The sequence below is a fragment of the Trichomonas vaginalis genome, chromosome V (assembly GCF_026262505.1).
Source record: "Trichomonas vaginalis G3 chromosome V, whole genome shotgun sequence".
NCBI lineage: Eukaryota > Parabasalia > Trichomonadida > Trichomonadidae > Trichomonas > Trichomonas vaginalis.
The window spans coordinates 18493514-18514920 of record NC_067207.1 but is presented as its reverse complement, the minus strand read 5'-3'; the positions used below and the strand labels follow the sequence as shown (position 1 = coordinate 18514920).

Genomic DNA, 21407 nt, shown 5'->3' with positions numbered 1-21407 from the left:
TTTCTGTACAGTTTGTATAATAGGTTGTGCTTTCTCTTTAAGTATACCTAATGTACTCAAAATCTTCTTCCAACCCCAAATACACCTCTGGCTATTGTTCCCACTGCGGGTAAAAATCTAGATGCAACTCCTGCTAATGCGCCAAATAAACCCATTTCTTATAGGATAAAAATGACGAATCCAACAAGGACCCCTATGTTTCTAAGGCAACAAAGAAAGCACTCATGATAAAATCTTTAGTTCAACACCAAATGCTTGGTTTATGGATATCTTGGAAAACATTCCGAGGTATAGAGAAGATGGACCACCATACTGGCTAATATTTGTCGGTCAAAACACAATACTGTGAAGCATACCATTACAGTCCAAAAATATTTTAGATATCTTAGCAGCTTTGACAATATTCGTTTGACAAATACCATCCAAAAAACTGACATCTGACTGTGAAAGTTCTTTCAAATCAGATGATGTAAAAAACTATCTGCGTTCAAAAAATGTAAACCAATATTTCATTGTCGACCAAAACCATTCTGCTCTTGGTGTCATTGACGGTTGTATAAAATGTTAAGAGACTTAAACAACCACAAGGTGGTGAAGCAAATGAAATGTCATATGACGACAAATATAGACACTTCTCCATGGCAAAGATGAGACAAGTTTTAAATATTTACAATAGCCGTAAACAAAAAGGTTTGGGAAACCACTCCCCCGAAGAAATGAAAAACAACCCTGACTTAGAGAAAGACTATATATTTAATAATTTAGTCAAAAGAGACAAAAAGAAAGAATGCCGGGCTTCAAACTTCAGAAAGGTGACAAAGTAAAAATAGAAATACCTAAACGCGACCCATATGAAAATACTATTGACTATGACAACAATGGGAACCCGACAGGTACTCACATTCGTGTTCGTAAAAATAGAAGAAAGTATACAAGAGAATATTATGAAGTTTTAGGCAACATGGCAAAATGTACAGACTGCAAGCAGAAGATAAAACGACTATTGTCAGACCTCGTTTCAAACTTGTCAAAGTTCAAGGTGGTATACTTTCAAAGACAGTTCCTAACAAATATAAGACAACTCCTGACGAATATGCTAAAGAAGTTGAAAATGACGACTAAGCATTTCTATACCATGCGTAAACTGTCATGTAAGGTGGCATGTAGTCTTTACTTTGTCCCGTTGTTTGCGTATATCCTGAAACGCGATGTGTATGGTTTCCTCCTCCCTCAGTGTTACTCCAGTAACAATCTATAGCAAACTTAACGTTGTCTTTAACATCATATCCTTTACCTTTTATCATTGCTGACCAATCCCAATATCTATGCTTATGCCAACCTGCTTGAGATGTACTTAAATCTATGTAGTGACTATGTGCAGGTAATTTTCAACCTGAAATCGTTTTACTTCCACCTGTTTCCTTTGAAGAGTTTGCACAATACAAAAACCTGTCGACTATTTGAGTCCAAGTTCCAAAACCCAGAACTGTTTCTGGTCTGGTAGAGTTCATTGACGTATAAATAGAACCTATAGGATATAATGTTTGAAGTATTTCTGTCTTTAATGTTTGAAGCTCTGTTTTGTCTGCTTTCTTGTCATATAAATCTTGAGCAGTGAATTTAATATTATGTTCATCCTTCATGACTAAACATCTTTACATCTAATGTTTCTCATCGTCGTTTATGTCGTCATCCGATGTTAAACCTTGTGGAAAGTTAGGAGGTTTACAATATATTGCATCCCCACCAGTTTCTTCAACCGTTCCTTCAATACTTTCTATAGCAACAGTTGTAAAACTTGTATGTGTATGGTTCTTATTTGCTTTCTTCTCTAACTCATCGTTAACATAAGTTTTATCTGCTTTAAGGTCTAAACATCCTGAAACCCATCCTGTATCGGCTTTAGTTTTTAAAATCTTTGATGTCCGTTCATGGTACCAGTCAACCCTTTCTATAATTTCTTTATCTTTTTCATCCACATATTCCTTATCCGCCTTCTTCACTAACACACTAGCCATAAGTCCTTATCTACCTTATTTTCAAGGCTAACGTTTAAGTCTGTTATTTCAGATATAGAATGTGTATGAGTCTTTTTAGAATATTCGTTTTCAGCTCTTGTCACTTCACTTGACATTTTATTGTCAACATATGTTTTGTCTGCTAGTTCAGGATGAGTATGTTCTTTTGTTGCATAAGCATTGTTAGCTCTTTCTTCTTCTTTTGCTATTGCATCGTCTACATATTCTTTGTCAGCTTTGTTGTCAACATCTGCTTTCAAAAGAAGTTCATTTATAGGTTTCTCGTTTAAAGTTCCTTTTGTTGGATTTATACAGACAGTATGGTTCTTATTGTCTTGAAATAGAAACTCATCTGTCATTGGGTTTAATGTCAGTTTTAAGTTTCCTTCTTTCAATGACTCAGATATCTTAGAATAGTTTGAAAAGTTTGTTGTGTTTCTTATTTAGAGCTTGCATAATGAGTTGTCGGTTGTGTTGTATTTCTCTTATGGAAGCAATATCTTTCGACATTTTTATTCTAGATAAAATATGCTTCCAATAGAAAAAGAAAATTCAAGAGTTGCTACAACTAAACCATTAGATGAACTTTTTACTAATGTCGTCAAAAGTTTGAGACAGAGACCGTAAAGCATGAAGGCTATCGTTTTGACTACCCATTAAGATGGTTAAGAGACCCATCTGTCACAAAAGCTATTGGCTTTCGCGTAGAATGAAGTTTGTGTCTGTAGAAGATAAAAGTTTTCCATTTATTGTAAGGTTTCATATAGATTATATATCTGAAGGGAAACGAAAAATGTGGGAAGAAATTGAGCTAATACAAGTTGACCTTTCATCTTTCTACAGACTGCGTTAAAAAATATAGAAGATAAAATAAATTCATGTTATGCAAAATATGCTGATGAATATGCAAATACCGAGAGCACACTTTATGTGAGAATTGTATATGACAAACAAAATTCACAAGTGTCATTTCAAATCTACGAAGACAATCCAAAGAAAGACGAACAAATATATACAGAATTCACTGCAATGTCATGGTATTATTTGCAAAGAATGTTAAATCAGAAAGTCGAACTTCCTTTAGCAAATATTTACAGTCGATATGCAAGAGATGAACCATATTTATTTAAAGATGTTTTCGACCCAGCTGCTATTATTGTTCATGCTTCATTTCTGGCGCCCAAAACTCTTTCTTATGCTTGGCAAATGACTTTTACGAAAAACCTACAAAGTTATACGAACCACCAAGTGGAAGTATTTCAGACTTTCAAGTATGGTTTACTACAGATGGAAGAAAAAGAATAATTCCATTATACCATGCGTTTTACTTAGAACTTAGTTTCATATACAACTACTATCGAACGGTAAAAATATAATTTTTTAATACGGTTGAGGTGTTGGATTTGGTTGCCAACTAGACTGTGGTGCAGGTTCAGGCTGTTGTATAACAGGAGCTTGCTCTTCTGGTTCAGGGTCTTTAGGTATAATACCAACAAACTGACCTACCCTTTTACCAATATTTTTGACACCGTTCCAAATTCCTCTTCCTACGGTTTTTATTCCATTCCATATACCTCTTCCAACATTTCGAAAGAAGTTTCCTATCTTACTGAAGAAACCCATTTTACTATATGTAAAAATCTAATGTCCGCCTAGTCTCTTACGTTTCCTGTTGAGTTCCATAGCATTCTTTAACTGGAGCTCATACATTCTGTTTCTCCTCTGGTAGAAAACATATTCTGGGTCAACTCCTGTGTTCGCGTCATCTGCATAAAGTTGTTTATATCCCACTTCAGGGTTTGTATAAAACTCTTTCCATCTCATATTTGCATACCATGGTGGCAAACCTAACGCAGCGTCATTTGACATGGCAGTTTGCATTTGTACATCTGTTGGCACTTGACCATAGTTTGCCATTGCAGTTTGTATTCTAACTTCATTTGGAATATTCTCTGGGTTTGGTTGTCCAGGTTGCTGTGCATTCGCTAAGTTCTGTGCGTCCATTTAATATTAGATAAAAATATCTCTTACGAGTACATATACTGAACATTTGCAGGCATTGGTTCATCTTCATATTCTCTATATCTTTCTGCCACGTCAAAGAAATAAATGACACAATGGAAAAAACCTAAAACTAACAATCCGATTTCAAACCACATTTACTTACTAATAAAATTTCTTTATTGTGACACTTTCTCCAGTTTATAGGACCTCTCTCATATTCTATCTTGTCATATATAAACTCATAGTCATGTATGTCCTCTAACCATCTCATAACGGTTTCCAAACCACTTTTATCGGATGTAAAGTAAAAGCATGGATGGTTATGTAAAACGTCTAAAGTTTCTAAAGAGTCTCTCAAAGTCCAGTCTACTTGGTATTGAAAATCCCATGTGTTATAGAACGGCGGGTCCACTATAAAGAAAACATTTTCCTTGTCTTTATATTTTTGGGTCCTTTACACTCATTACGAAGAAGTCTTGACAAAACATTTACGAAGAAGTCTTGAAAATTCAAGAGGTGAAAAAAGAGGTGAGAAAACAGGTGAGATCTCACCTCTTCACCTAAACTTTATTTTTCATACAACTCTGTCCAATGACATCTCACAAACTCTATACCCTCAATATATTTTTCTATGTCCTCTTTGAAAACATTTGTATAGTTAAGATATAAAACTTTTGACATAAGTGTTTCAATGTCATGAACTCTTATAGCACCACTATATAATAGTCTAGCAGATATACTATCCCAGTCTATATATTCTGCTTTTTTCAAAACCTCTCTCACAATATTTTTCTTATCTAATGGTATACGTTCCATCTTACCTATAGGTATCTTTTCTTTTAACTCAGTCAATATATTGTTTGTGTCTGGAATATGTTTGAGACGGTCCATATAGTTGTCGAAGTCATTGCATATAATCTTTGAGTCTGGGAATATTATATGGCACAAATGGGATATATAGAAACTTCCACCGAACAAATCTACAAATGTTAGACCATTCGGTAGTTTCTTAAGTTCTCTCAATATAATATCTTTACATCTACTCTTATTTCCAAAGAACGGTAACGGTGGTTTTGTAAAATTCATTTATATATATATAAAAATGTTTTTTCCTGAAAAGTGACAGAAAAGTGACAAAACATTTACGATGAAGTCATGAAAATTCAAGAGGGTAGAAAAGAGGTTAGAAAAGAGGTTAGATCTAACCTTCTACCCTAAATTATATTTTTGTCTGATTTTACGAAGAAGTCTTGACAAAACATTTTACGATGAAATCATGACAAAACATTTACGAAGAAATCATGAAAATTCAAGAGGTGAGAAAACAGGTGAGAAAACAGGTGAGATCTCACCTCTTCACCTAAAATATATTTTTGGGTCCTTTACACTCATTACGAAGAAGAAGTCTTGACAAAACATTTTACGATGAAATCATGACAAAACATTTACGATGAAATCATGACAAATTCAAGAGGGTAGAAAAGAGGTTAGAAAAGAGGTTAGATCTAACCTTCTACCCTAAACTTTATTTTTGTCTGATTTTACGAAGAAGAAGTCTTGACAAAACATTTACGAAGAAGTCTTGACAAAACATTTACGAAGAAGTCTTGACAAATTCAAGAGGGTAGAAAAGAGGTTAGAAAAGAGGTTAGATCTAACCTTCTACCCTAAACTTTATTTTTGGTCATTTACACTCATTACGAAGAAGTCTTGACAAAACATGTACGATGAAATCATGACAAAACATTTACGAAGAAGTCTTGACAAATTCAAGAGGGTAGAAAAGAGGTTAGAAAAGAGGTTAGATCTAACCTTCTACCCTAAATTATATTTTTGGTCATTTACACTCATTACGAAGAAGTCTTGACAAAACATGAAAACATATATAATTTGTGAAAAGCGACACATTATATAATGTTTTCGACCCAGAAGACTAACAATTTTTCCGAATAAAAACTTCATTTATACTAAACATCTTCAGGGCTAGAGGGCACGAAGTGCCTGGAGGCCCCACTACCTTTTTTTTTTTTTTTTTTTTTTTTATAACAGCATTAATATTTCAATGATTCACAAAACAACTTTTTCATTATTTTAAATAATTATAGAATATACATTATGAATATATACCTCTTACCCTTCCATTCCCTCTCTGACAGCGGGAAACTTTGTCTGAATGTTAAACTATTCAGACAAAGTTTCCCGCTGTTTGCGAAGGAATTGTTGGCTATGATGTACTGATTCATGATCAGTACATCATAGCCAACAATTCCTTATACAAAGTTCAAAAACTTGGGTGCAATCAGAACTGATTGCACCCAAGTTTTTGAACTTTCTCGAGGGAATGAAAGGGTAAGAGGTATACATTATGAATATATACCTCTTACCCTTCCATTCCCTCTCTGACAGCGGGAAACTTTGTCTGAATGTTAAACTATTCAGACAAAGTTTCCCGCTGTTTGCGAAGGAATTGTTGGCTATGATGTACTGATTCATGATCAGTACATCATAGCCAACAATTCCTTATACAAAGTTCAAAAACTTGGGTGCAATCAGAACTGATTGCACCCAAGTTTTTGAACTTTCTCGAGGGAATGAAAGGGTAAGAGGTATACATTATGAATATATACCTCTTACCCTTCCATTCCCTCTCTGACAGCGGGAAAATTTGTCTGAATGTTAAACTATTCAGACAAAGTTTCCCGCTGTTTGCGAAGGAATTGTTGGCTATGATGTACTGATTCATGATCAGTACATCATAGCCAACAATTCCTTATACAAAGTTCAAAAACTTGGGTGCAATCAGAACTGATTGCACCCAAGTTTTTGAACTTTCTCGAGGGAATGAAAGGGTAAGAGGTATACATTATGAATATATACCTCTTACCCTTCCATTCCCTCTCTGACAGCGGGAAAATTTGTCTGAATGTTAAACTATTCAGACAAAGTTTCCCGCTGTTTGCGAAGGAATTGTTGGCTATGATGTACTGATTCATGATCAGTACATCATAGCCAACAATTCCTTATACAAAGTTCAAAAACTTGGGTGCAATCAGAACTGATTGCACCCAAGTTTTTGAACTTTCTCGAGGGAATGAAAGGGTAAGAGGTATACATTATGAATATATACCTCTTACCCTTCCATTCCCTCTGACAGCGGGAAACTTTGTCTGAATGTTAAACTATTCAGACAAAGTTTCCCGCTGTTTGCGAAGGAATTGTTGGCTATGATGTACTGATTCATGATCAGTACATCATAGCCAACAATTCCTTATACAAAGTTCAAAAACTTGGGTGCAATCAGAACTGATTGCACCCAAGTTTTTGAACTTTCTCGAGGGAATGAAAGGGTAAGAGGTATACATTATGAATATATACCTCTTACCCTTCCATTCCCTCTCTGACAGCGGGAAAATTTGTCTGAATGTTAAACTATTCAGACAAAGTTTCCCGCTGTTTGCGAAGGAATTGTTGGCTATGATGTACTGATTCATGATCAGTACATCATAGCCAACAATTCCTTATACAAAGTTCAAAAACTTGGGTGCAATCAGTTCTGATTGCACCCAAGTTTTTGAACTTTCTCGAGGGAATGAAAGGTAAGAAATATCCATTTCCTTTCACCTTCGTTCTCAATAATTAACTTATAAATTTTTTAAAGCAAAAAAAGTCTGATTTTTTTTGACAAGTAAATATATAGGGAATTTATCCGACCAAATAAGTGTCACTTTTTCGGTTCACCTCACTTTCCGTAACTCGTCTTACAACACTGGAAATAAATTTTATCGTTAATGTTTACGTTAATGGTTTCAGGTTATTCAATAATTAATTATTTTTGAAGAACTGAGGGTGTCACTACGTCACCATATGTCACTCGGTTAATTAACTTCTCTGAAAAAATGAGACACCATGACATTTTGACAACAGTCCTGGAAATAAATTTTATCGTTAATGTTTACGTTAATGGTTTCAGGTTATTCAATAATTAATTATTTTGAAGAACTGAGGGTGTCACTACGTCACCATATGTCACTCGGTTAATTAACTTCTCTGAAAAAATGAGACAACATGACATTTTGACAACAGTCCTGGAAATAAATTTTATCGTTAATGTTTACGTTAATGGTTTCAGGTTATTCAATAATTAATTATTTTTGAAGTGTAATAAACAGAAATTCATCAAAAGTGACGGCTCTCAATTTTTTGACATTTGTAAATTCGAAATTGAATGAGAAAAATGAAATAATACTAAGCATAATACAATATTCTAGATTTAATTATAATTAGGAAAAGTTAGTTTTGAGAGTACTTTTCATAGGCATATAGAATGAAATCTTCTGAAAAATAATATCACATAAACTCATATTATTTTCTAATATATAACTATTTTATATAAAAATCAAATTCAATGATCTTAAAAGCGAAGGATAAACCTCAAAAATTACGAATATAATGAGTGGGAATATAATGCTTATCTATCATAAAACCATATGAAATATCAATTTTTGCTTTACGCCTAATTTTTGACGACAATTAGCAAAAAATGTTAAATGTTAACACTCAGTCCATTTGAATATGAAAAATAAAATTGACTTTGATTAAATGTTTTTATTTATCATGCAATTCTTCTTGCGACCAAAGAGTTGAATAAAAGTTCAAAAAATAAGATAGCTTAAAAAATAATATACGGTAGTGTTTACTAATAGATGAATAGTATATAAATTCTATTAAAATGGATTTGATCCAAAAAAATATATAAAATTTGATCATAAATAAAATCGTTTTACCCAGATTTGCTTTACTTTTACCACTCCCCATGTAATTTCTGGGGAAAACGATAATTCATTTTTTTTATGGATGAATAGATCGTTTTCCTAGAAAGGACCTCATATCTCTGGCTAAAAAGAGTGTCAGATCCTAAATAGATTATTGATCTAGTGTACAAATCCAATAAAAAGCCTATTTTTTTGGCTTTTTTGGTGCTCATTTTTTCGAAGATCTACATGAATATGGGGAAACCATCGGATTTTTTTGGTTAACCCACATCTTCATGTAGTCTGGACTATCTTTCCTCGAAGGACCTCTTTACGGGTGTAAAAACTCATAAAGTTCTCAAAAGATTCATTCTCGATCTCCATGCTGAAAGAATTTACAATAAAAAAGAGATCTACGCATCAAACTACAGCCATAAATGAACTGAACCCCTAAAGCTCAGCTCTTAGTTTATCAAAAACGTCGAAATCCTTCTCATTGCAATCAAATTTTCTCAATAACTCATAAGAAAAATCGAATTTTGATTAAGCCGATGTTATAGGTATCACAAATACTACAAACTTGAGCAATATCGAAATTGCCAGCAAAAGTTTGAAATTGCATTGCTTATATTTGTTTTGTAAACTAAAAATCTGCTTATATTATTCATTAATTTTTTATATATTATTCATATACTTTAATAAAAACAATACTATTTCACCTTAAAAATGAATTTCATAAGTCAATATTATTTTTTTGAAAATGTATCAATTTTCGATTAAAACAACATGAGAATAAAATTTACGCAAAATTATTTTAAAAAATGGTTTTAAAAATTTACAATTGATTAAGAATAAGATTGGAAGAAGTTTTGAAGTTTAATTTTAAGAAAAAAAATTCGGATATTATTCATGGATCTAAGTATAGATCCAAGGTGATGTGATTTTTGCATCCCTGGGATGGACGATACACCCAAAGTGTCACCTTTTTGGGATAACATGAATTTTAAATATCATGAGAGTTCTGCAAACCATATGCACAATATCTATTCAGCCTGACTTCTTGTATATATGAGTTAGACTTCTTAAATATTGTGCTTGGGGCGATATAAGCATTTCCGAGATTACCATCGTGCTCTATAGTATGCTACTTCTCCCTGGTTCTAGCTCAGTTCCAAGGATATTGGCGTTCAAGGATTTGGCAAGGTCCTTCCGAAGTCTCTCATTCGATGAGAGATTTCGGAAGAATCTTGCCTTAAAGTACTCCAACTCTTGTTCTTTTGTTCCTAAATAGTGAGAAAAGTTATTTGACTACTTAAGGTAGAGATTATCCGAGGTCCCTCATTTGATGAGAGGCCTCGGATAATCTCTGCCTTAAAATTGTACACTTGTAGTCCATGAGAGTGTAAGTATACATTGATAGGACAGCTTTCTTCTGAAGTCTTAGATTTGATGAGAACCTCAGAAGAAAACTGTCCTATTTTATAGTAAAAGGAGTTTCAGGAGCTCCAAGGCTCCCTTTCGTAAGGATTAGGAGCTTTGGAGCTCCTGGTTCGTAGATGTGTTTCGCATCTTTCATCAGCAAAGGACATTTACCATCTGGGACTCTGTTGATGGAGACTCAGGAGCCCAAAGCTCCCTTTAGTAAGGATTAGAAGTTTTGAAGCTCCTGGTTCGTAGACGTGTTTCGCATCTTTCATCAGAAGAGGCCCAAATGCTAAATAGCCTCTGCTGATGAGCTTCAGGAGCTCCAAGGCTCCCTCTCGTAACGATTAGGAGCTTTGTAGCTCCTGAAGGTAAGGTAGGATTGCTCTGATCTCTAATCAGTAGATGCCATGCCTCATTATGAACTCTACTGACAAGAGATCAAGAGCTCCAAGGACTCCCTTTTTAGTTAGTGGTTCTCACCATTTAGTAGGATTGCTGATCCTACTAATGAAGTGATCACTTAGTATACGTTTTGAATAAATTGAATTTTTTTTAGAATTTAGTATTTTTTATAGACATCACATGTATATTATAAATACATAAATATATTCTTTAATTCAAAAAATTCAATTCGGTTTTGGGATGGGTATCCCAGCCCCAAGTATTCAATTTTATTCAATTTTTTAAGAATTTTGGGTTGGGATGCCCAGACCAAAACAAGCTTTATATTTTGATGTGTAGATACGTATGTGTGCATCATTGTTGTGTTATATATTATGTTTTTAATGAAAAAAAAATCTGATTCAAAAAAAATTATCACTAATTAGTTGATAATATAAAGAAAAAATAGATAAATTGTATGTTTTGAGAGTATTTATCCACATTCACTCATATGAATTTCATTAAATAGTGTCTTTTTACTCCCAAATTTATTTTGAATTATTGAAATCAAAGAAAAAAAATCAGAAAAATTTCTCGAAATTTTTATTTTCAAAAAAAAAATTTGGATTTTATATTGAAAACTGACACTGGGAGGACGATAGGGCTGGGATTGGAGATACCCCGCTCACTTGGGAAAAATACGGATCTATAATCTAAGTAATCTGATATTTGAGTATCGGCACTATGCATAAAACATATATTTATAGTTTTTTTGGATTTTTATGATTTTAAATATATTCAAATTTGGCAATCCAATAGATTTTTAAAAAATAGGTAAATAAAAATAGATTACATATGCAGCAGATTTAGAACATGAAACAAATCTTATAGTGACCCAAAAAAAAATTCATGATCCAAAAAAGAAAAAAATTGGGTAAATGGGAATCAAACCTTGGCATAATGAATCATTATGTCGGATGTTTCCACTACACCGGCAGTTCCAAAAATACCCTTGGTGGTTCTATTTAATAGCTACTCCCAACGATAGGCGGTGTCCCCAGCTTTCGAGAGGTGGTAAAAGTAAAGCAAATTTGGGTAAATTACTTCTTCATTTAAATTATAACAATTATTTTTGGTTTTATATTTTTTTGGATCAAATCCATTTTAATAGAATTTATATACTATTCATCTATTAGTAAACACTACCGTATATTATTTTTTAAGCTATCTTATTTTTTGAACTTTTATTCAACTCTTTGGTCGCAAGAAGAATTGCATGATAAATAAAAACATTTAATCAAAGTCAATTTTATTTTTCATATTCAAATGGACTGAGTGTTAACATTTAACATTTTTTGCTAATTGTCGTCAAAAATTAGGCGTAAAGCAAAAATTGATATTTCATATGGTTTTATGATAGATAAGCATTATATTCCCACTCATTATATTCGTAATTTTTGAGGTTTATCCTTCGCTTTTAAGATCATTGAATTTGATTTTTATATAAAATAGTTATATATTAGAAAATAATATGAGTTTATGTGATATTATTTTTCAGAAGATTTTGTGTTCTTCTTCAAAATTTTATTTTTTTATTAAAAAGAATCTTTACAAAATATACATTTACTTTAATTAATATTTAAAAACGTGCTCTATCAAAAGTTCCAAAAATTCAATATTTTAGCTTTTCTGAGGTGTCACTTTTGATGAATTTCTGTTTACGACAGAAGAACTGAGGGTGTCACTACGTCACCATGTGTCACTCGGTTAATTAACTTCTCTGAAAAAATGAGACAACATGACATTTTGACAACAGTCCTGGAAATAAATTTTATCGTTAATGTTTACGTTAATGGTTTCAGGTTATTCAATAATTAATTATTTTGAAGAACTGAGGGTGTCACTACGTCACCATGTGTCACTCGGTTAATTAACTTCTCTGAAAAAATGAGACAACATGACATTTTGACAACAGTCTGAAATAAATTTTATCGTTAATGTTTACGTTAATGGTTTCAGGTTATTCAATAATTAATTATTTTTGAAGAACTGAGGGTGTCACTACGTCACCATATGTCACTCGGTTAATTAACTTCTCTGAAAAAATGAGACAACATGACATTTTGACAACAGTCCTGGAAATAAATTTTATCGTTAATGTTTACGTTAATGGTTTCAGGTTATTCAATAATTAATTATTTTTGAAGAACTGAGGGTGTCACTACGTCACCATATGTCACTCGGTTAATTAACTTCTCTGAAAAAATGAGACAACATGACATTTTGACAACAGTCCTGGAAATAAATTTTATCGTTAATGTTTACGTTAATGGTTTCAGGTTATTCAATAATTAATTATTTTTGAAGAACTGAGGGTGTCACTACGTCACCATATGTCACTCGGTTAATTAACTTCTCTGAAAAAATGAGACAACATGACATTTTGACAACAGTCCTGGAAATAAATTTTATCGTTAATGTTTACGTTAATGGTTTCAGGTTATTCAATAATTAATTATTTTTGAAGAAACTGAGGGTGTCACTACGTCACCATATGTCACTCGGTTAATTAACTTCTCTGAAAAAATGAGACAACATGACATTTTGACAACAGTCCTGGAAATAAATTTTATCGTTAATGTTTACGTTAATGGTTTCAGGTTATTCAATAATTAATTATTTTTGAAGTGTAATAAACAGAAATTCATCAAAAGTGACGGCTCTCAATTTTTTGACATTTGTAAATTCGAAATTGAATGAGAAAAATGAAATAATACTAAGCATAATACAATATTCTAGATTTAATTATAATTAGGAAAAGTTAGTTTTGAGAGTACTTTTCATAGGCATATAGAATGAAATCTTCTGAAAAATAATATCACATAAACTCATATTATTTTCTAATATATAACTATTTTATATAAAAATCAAATTCAATGATCTTAAAAGCGAAGGATAAACCTCAAAAATTACGAATATAATGAGTGGAATATAATGCTTATCTATCATAAAACCATATGAAATATCAATTTTTGCTTTACGCCTAATTTTTGACGACAATTAGCAAAAAATGTTAAATGTTAACACTCAGTCCATTTGAATATGAAAAATAAAATTGACTTTGATTAAATGTTTTTATTTATCATGCAATTCTTCTTGCGACCAAAGAGTTGAATAAAAGTTCAAAAAATAAGATAGCTTAAAAAAAATAATATACGGTAGTGTTTACTAATAGATGAATAGTATATAAATTCTATTAAAATGGATTTGATCCAAAAATATATATAAAATTTGATCATAAATAAAATCGTTTTACCCAGATTTGCTTTACTTTTACCACCCCCATGTAATTTCTGGGGAAAACGATAATTCATTTTTTTATGGATGAATAGATCGTTTTCCTAGAAAGGACCTCATATCTCTGGCTAAAAAGAGTGTCAGATCCTAAATAGATTATTGATCTAGTGTACAAATCCAATAAAAAGCCTATTTTTTGGCTTTTTTGGTGCTCATTTTTCGAAGATCTACATGAATATGGGGAAACCATCGGATTTTTTTGGTTAACCCACATCTTCATGTAGTCTGGACTATCTTTCCTCGAAGGACCTCTTTACGGGTGTAAAAACTCATAAAGTTCTCAAAAGATTCATTCTCGATCTCCATGCTGAAAGAATTTACAATAAAAAAGAGATCTACGCATCAAACTACAGCCATAAATGAACTGAACCCCTAAAGCTCAGCTCTTAGTTTATCAAAAACGTCGAAATCCTTCTCATTGCAATCAAATTTTCTCAATAACTCATAAGAAAAATCGAATTTTGATTAAGCCGATGTTATAGGTATCACAAATACTACAAACTTGAGCCAATATCGAAATTGCCAGCAAAAGTTTGAAATTGCATTGCTTATATTTGTTTTGTAAACTAAAAATCTGCTTATATTATTCATTAATTTTTTATATATTATTCATATACTTTAATAAAAACAATACTATTTCACCTTAAAAATGAATTTCATAAGTCAATATTATTTTTTTGAAAATGTATCAATTTTCGATTAAAACAACATGAGAATAAAATTTACGCAAAATTATTTTAAAAAATGGTTTTAAAAATTTACAATTGATTAAGAATAAGATTGGAAGAAGTTTTGAAGTTTAATTTTAAGAAAAAAAATTCGGATATTATTCATGGATCTAAGTAATCTGATATTGAGTATCGGCACTATGCATAAAACATATATTTATAGTTTTTTTGGATTTTTATGATTTTAAATATATTCAAATTTGGCAATCCAATAGATTTTTAAAAATAGGTAAATAAAAATAGATTACATATGCAGCAGATTTAGAACATGAAACAAATCTTATAGTGACCCAAAAAAAAATTCATGATCCAAAAAAGAAAAAAAATTGGGGTAAATGGGAATCAAACCTTGGCATAATGAATCATTATGTCGGATGTTTCCACTACACCGGCAGTTCCAAAAATACCCTTGGTGGTTCTATTTAATAGCTACTCCCAACGATAGGCGGTGTCCCCAGCTTTCGAGAGGTGGTAAAAGTAAAGCAAATTTGGGTAAATTACTTCTTCATTTAAATTATAACAATTATTTTTGGTTTTATATTTTTTTGGATCAAATCCATTTTAATAGAATTATATACTATTCATCTATTAGTAAACACTACCGTATATTATTTTTTAGCTATCTTATTTTTTGAACTTTTATTCAACTCTTTGGTCGCAAGAAGAATTGCATGATAAATAAAAACATTTAATCAAAGTCAATTTTATTTTCATATTCAAATGGACTGAGTGTTAACATTTAACATTTTTTGCTAATTGTCGTCAAAAATTAGGCGTAAAGCAAAAATTGATATTTCATATGGTTTTATGATAGATAAGCATTATATTCCCACTCATTATATTCGTAATTTTTGAGGTTTATCCTTCGCTTTTAAGATCATTGAATTTGATTTTTATATAAAATAGTTATATATTAGAAAATAATATGAGTTTATGTGATATTATTTTTCAGAAGATTTTGTGTTTTCTTCAAAATTTTATTTTTTTATTAAAAAGAATCTTTACAAAATATACATTTACTTTAATTAATATTTAAAAACGTGCTCTATCAAAAGTTCCAAAAATTCAATATTTTAGCTTTTCTGAGATGTCACTTTTGATGAATTTCTGTTTACGACAGAAGAACTGAGGGTGTCACTACGTCACCATATGTCACTCGGTTAATTAACTTCTCTGAAAAAATGAGACAACATGACATTTTGACAACAGTCCTGGAAATAAATTTTATCGTTAATGTTTACGTTAATGGTTTCAGTTATTCAATAATTAATTATTTTTGAAGAACTGAGGGTGTCACTACGTCACCATGTGTCACTCGGTTAATTAACTTCTCTGAAAAAATGAGACAACATGACATTTTGACAACAGTCCTGGAAATAATTTTATCGTTAATGTTTACGTTAATGGTTTCAGGTTATTCAATAATTAATTATTTTTGAAGAACTGAGGGTGTCACTACGTCACCATATGTCACTCGTTAATTAACTTCTCTGAAAAAATGAGACAACATGACATTTTGACAACAGTCCTGGAATAAATTTTATCGTTAATGTTTACGTTAATGGTTTCAGGTTATTCAATAATTAATTATTTTTGAAGAACTGAGGGTGTCACTACGTCACCATATGTCACTCGGTTAATTAACTTCTCTGAAAAAATGAAGACAACATGACATTTTGACAACAGTCCTGGAAATAAATTTTATCGTTAATGTTTACGTTAATGGTTTCAGGTTATTCAATAATTAATTATTTTTGAAGAACTGAGGGTTCACTACGTCACCATGTGTCACTCGGTTAATTAACTTCTCTGAAAAAATGAGACAACATGACATTTTGACAACAGTCCTGGAAATAAATTTTATCGTTAATGTTTACGTTAATGGTTTCAGGTTATTCAATAATTAATTATTTTTGAAGAACTGAGGGTGTCACTACGTCACCATGTGTCACTCGGTTAATTAACTTCTCTGAAAAAATGAGACAACATGATTTTGACAACAGTCCTGGAAATAAATTTTCGTTAATGTTTACGTTAATGGTTTCAGGTTATTCAAATAATTAATTATTTTTGAAGAACTGAGGTGTCACTACTCACCATGTGTCACTCGGTTAAATTAACTTTCCTGAAAAAATAGACAACATGACATTTTGACAACAGTCCTGGAAATAATTTTATCGTTAATGTTTACGTTAATGGTTTCAGGTTATTCAATAATTAATTATTTTTGAAGACTGAGGATGTTAGTATACAATATGTGTTCACTCGGTTAATTAACTTCTCTGAAAAATGAGACAACATGACATTTTGACAACAGTCCTGGAAATAAATTTTATCGTTAATGTTTACGTTAATGGTTTCAGGTTATTCAATAATTAATTATTTTTGAAGAACTGAGGGTGTCACTACGTCACCATATGTCACTCGGTTAATTAACTTCTCTGAAAAAATGAGACAACATGACATTTTGACAACAGTCCTGGAAATAAATTTTATCGTTAATGTTTACGTTAATGGTTTCAGGTTATTCAATAATTAATTATTTTTGAAGAACTGAGGGTGTCACTACGTCACCATGTGTCACTCGGTTAATTAACTTCTCTGAAAAAATGAGACAACATGACATTTTGACAACAGTCCTGGAAATAAATTTTATCGTTAATGTTTACGTTAATGGTTTCAGGTTATTCAATAATTAATTATTTTTGAAGAACTGAGGGTGTCACTACGTCACCATGTGTCACTCGGTTAATTAACTTCTCTGAAAAAATGAGACAACATGACATTTTGACAACAGTCCTGGAAATAAATTTTATCGTTAATGTTTACGTTAATGGTTTCAGGTTATTCAATAATTAATTATTTTTGAAGAACTGAGGGTGTCACTACGTCACCATGTGTCACTCGGTTAATTAACTTCTCTGAAAAAATGAGACAACATGACATTTTGACAACAGTCCTGGAAATAAATTTTATCGTTAATGTTTACGTTAATGGTTTCAGGTTATTCAATAATTAATTATTTTTGAAGAACTGAGGGTGTCACTACGTCACCATATGTCACTCGGTTAATTAACTTCTCTGAAAAAATGAGACAACATGACATTTTGACAACAGTCCTGGAAATAAATTTTATCGTTAATGTTTACGTTAATGGTTTCAGGTTATTCAATAATTAATTATTTTTGAAGAACTGAGGGTGTCACTACGTCACCATGTGTCACTCGGTTAATTAACTTCTCTGAAAAAATGAGACAACATGACATTTTGACAACAGTCCTGGAAATAAATTTTATCGTTAATGTTTACGTTAATGGTTTCAGGTTATTCAATAATTAATTATTTTTGAAGAACTGAGGGTGTCACTACGTCACCATGTGTCACTCGGTTAATTAACTTCTCTGAAAAAATGAGACAACATGACATTTTGACAACAGTCCTGGAAATAAATTTTATCGTTAATGTTTACGTTAATGGTTTCAGGTTATTCAATAATTAATTATTTTTGAAGAACTGAGGGTGTCACTACGTCACCATGTGTCACTACGGTTAATTAACTTCTCTGAAAAAATGAGACAACATGACATTTTGACAACAGTCCTGGAAATAAATTTTATCGTTAATGTTTACGTTAATGGTTTCAGGTTATTCAATAATTAATTATTTTTGAAGAACTGAGGGTGTCACTACGTCACCATGTGTCACTCGGTTAATTAACTTCTCTGAAAAAATGAGACACATGACATTTTGACAACAGTCCTGGAAATAAATTTTATCGTTAATGTTTACGTTAATGGTTTCAGGTTATTCAATAATTAATTATTTTTGAAGAACTGAGGGTGTCACTACGTCACCATGTGTCACTCGGTTAATTAACTTCTCTGAAAAAATGAGACAACATGACATTTTGACAACAGTCCTGGAAATAAATTTTATCGTTAATGTTTACGTTAATGGTTTCAGGTTATTCAATAATTAATTATTTTTGAAGAACTGAGGGTGTCACTACGTCACCATGTGTCACTCGGTTAATTAACTTCTCTGAAAAAATGAGACAACATGACATTTTGACAACAGTCCTGGAAATAAATTTTATCGTTAATGTTTACGTTAATGGTTTCAGGTTATTCAATAAATTAATTATTTTTGAAGAACTGAGGGTGTCACTACGTCACCATGTGTCACTCGGTTAATTAACTTCTCTGAAAAATGAGACAACATGACATTTTGACAACAGTCCTGGAAATAAATTTTATCGTTAATGTTTACGTTAATGGTTTCAGGTTATTCAATAATTAATTATTTTTGAAGAACTGAGGGTGTCACTACGTCACCATATGTCACTCGGTTAATTAACTTCTCTGAAAAAATGAGACAACATGACATTTTGACAACAGTCCTGGAAATAAATTTTATCGTTAATGTTTACGTTAATGGTTTCAGGTTATTCAATAATTAATTATTTTTGAAGAACTGAGGGTGTCACTACGTCACCATATGTCACTCGGTTAATTAACTTCTCTGAAAAAATGAGACAACATGACATTTTGACAACAGTCCTGGAAATAAATTTTATCGTTAATGTTTACGTTAATGGTTTCAGGTTATTCAATAATTAATTATTTTTTGAAGAACTGAGGGTGTCACTACGTCACCATGTGTCACTCGGTTAATTAACTTCTCTGAAAAAATGAGACAACATGACATTTTGACAACAGTCCTGGAAATAAATTTTATCGTTAATGTTTACGTTAATGGTTTCAGGTTATTCAATAATTAATTATTTTTGAAGAACTGAGGGTGTCACTACGTCACCATGTGTCACTCGGTTAATTAACTTCTCTGAAAAAATGAGACAACATGACATTTTGACAACAGTCCTGGAAATAAATTTTATCGTTAATGTTTACGTTAATGGTTTCAGGTTATTCAATAATTAATTATTTTTGAAGAACTGAGGGTGTCACTACGTCACCATGTGTCACTCGGTTAATTAACTTCTCTGAAAAATGAGACAACATGACATTTTGACAACAGTCCTGGAAATAAATTTTATCGTTAATGTTTACGTTAATGGTTTCAGGTTATTCAATAATTAATTATTTTTGAAGAACTGAGGGTGTCACTACGTCACCATGTGTCACTCGGTTAATTAACTTCTCTGAAAAAATGAGACAACATGACATTTTGACAACAGTCCTGGAAATAAATTTTATCGTTAATGTTTACGTTAATGGTTTCAGGTTATTCAATAATTAATTATTTTGAAGAACTGAGGGTGTCACTACGTCACCATGTGTCACTCGGTTAATTAACTTCTCTGAAAAATGAGACACATGACATTTTGACAACAGTCCTGGAAATAAATTTTATCGTTAATGTTTACGTTAATGGTTTCAGGTTATTCAATAATTAATTATTTTTGAAGAACTGAGGGTGTCACTACGTCACCATGTGTCACTCGGTTAATTAACTTCTCTGAAAAAATGAGACAACATGACATTTTGACAACAGTCCTGGAAATAAATTTTATCGTTAATGTTTACGTTAATGGTTTCAGGTTATTCAATAATTAATTATTTTTGAAGAACTGAGGGTGTCACTACGTCACCATGTGTCACTCGGTTAATTAACTTCTCTGAAAAAATGAGACAACATGACATTTTGACAACAGTCCTGGAAATAAATTTTATCGTTAATGTTTACGTTAATGGTTTCAGGTTATTCAATAATTAATTATTTTTGAAGAACTGAGGGTGTCACTACGTCACCATGTGTCACTCGGTTAATTAACTTCTCTGAAAAAATGAGACAACATGACATTTTGACAACAGTCCTGGAAATAAATTTTATCGTTAATGTTTACGTTAATGGTTTCAGGTTATTCAATAATTAATTATTTTTGAAGAACTGAGGGTGTCACTACGTTCACTGTCACTCGGTTAATTAACTTCTCGAAAAAATGAGACAACATGACATTTTGACAACAGTCCTGGAAATAAATTTTATCGTTAATGTTTACGTTAATGGTTTCAGGTTATTCAATAATTAATTATTTTTGAAGAACTGAGGGTGTCACTACGTCACCATGTGTCACTCGTTAATTAACTTCTCTGAAAAAATGAGACAACATGACATTTTGACAACAGTCCTGGAAATAAATTTTATCGTTAATGTTTACGTTAATGGTTTCAGGTTATTCAATAATTAATTATTTTTGAAGAATGAGGGTGTCACTACGTCACCATGTGTCACTCGGTTAATTAACTTCTCTGAAAAAATGAGACAACATGACATTTTGACAACAGTCCTGGAAATAAATTTTATCGTTAATGTTTACGTTAATGGTTTCAGGTTATTCAATAATTAATTATTTTTGAAGAACTGAGGGTGTCACTACGTCACCATATGTCACTCGGTTAATTAACTTCTCTGAAAAAATGAGACAACATGACATTTTGACAACAGTCCTGGAAATAAATTTTATCGTTAATGTTTACGTTAATGGTTTCAGGTTATTCAATAATTAATTATTTTTGAAGAACTGAGGGTGTCACTACGTCACCATGTGTCACTCGGTTAATTAACTTCTCTGAAAAATGAGACAACATGACATTTTGACAACAGTCCTGGAAATAAATTTTATCGTTAATGTTTACGTTAATGGTTTCAGGTTATTCAATAATTAATTATTTTGAAGAACTGAGGGTGTCACTACGTCACCATGTGTCACTCGGTTAATT

General features: G+C 31.7%; 2 protein-coding genes and 1 pseudogene across 3 annotated transcripts, besides 8 other annotated features; 1 reads left to right on the top strand and 2 right to left on the bottom strand.

Annotated features, from left to right (window-relative positions):
* Positions 1-2092: part of a mobile genetic element that runs on past the window's edge.
* TVAGG3_0360190 lies at positions 172-1122 on the top strand (annotated as a pseudogene). The gene has a single exon. A coding segment is annotated over exon 1 (951 nt).
* Positions 2093-3398: 1306 nt separating the features above from the next.
* On the bottom strand, positions 3399-3641 carry TVAGG3_0360170 (serine threonine-protein phosphatase family; the record flags this gene model as incomplete). Its single annotated transcript, XM_051231416.1, has 1 exon — positions 3399-3641. One exon carries the CDS (start codon positions 3639-3641, stop codon positions 3399-3401), a length of 243 nt encoding a protein of 80 aa, XP_051101146.1.
* Positions 3642-3659: 18 nt separating this feature from the next.
* On the bottom strand, positions 3660-4022 carry TVAGG3_0360160 (uncharacterized protein; the record flags this gene model as incomplete). The annotated part of the gene is made up of 1 exon (XM_051231415.1): positions 3660-4022. One exon carries the CDS (start codon positions 4020-4022, stop codon positions 3660-3662), a length of 363 nt encoding a protein of 120 aa, XP_051101145.1.
* A 2107-nt stretch (positions 4023-6129) lies between these two features.
* Positions 6130-7634: a mobile genetic element.
* Positions 7635-8181: 547 nt separating this feature from the next.
* Positions 8182-8218: a mobile genetic element.
* A 1475-nt stretch (positions 8219-9693) lies between these two features.
* Positions 9694-11290: a mobile genetic element.
* A 977-nt stretch (positions 11291-12267) lies between these two features.
* Positions 12268-12305: a mobile genetic element.
* A 964-nt stretch (positions 12306-13269) lies between these two features.
* Positions 13270-13306: a mobile genetic element.
* Positions 13307-15745: 2439 nt separating this feature from the next.
* Positions 15746-15783: a mobile genetic element.
* A 3868-nt stretch (positions 15784-19651) lies between these two features.
* Positions 19652-21407: part of a mobile genetic element that runs on past the window's edge.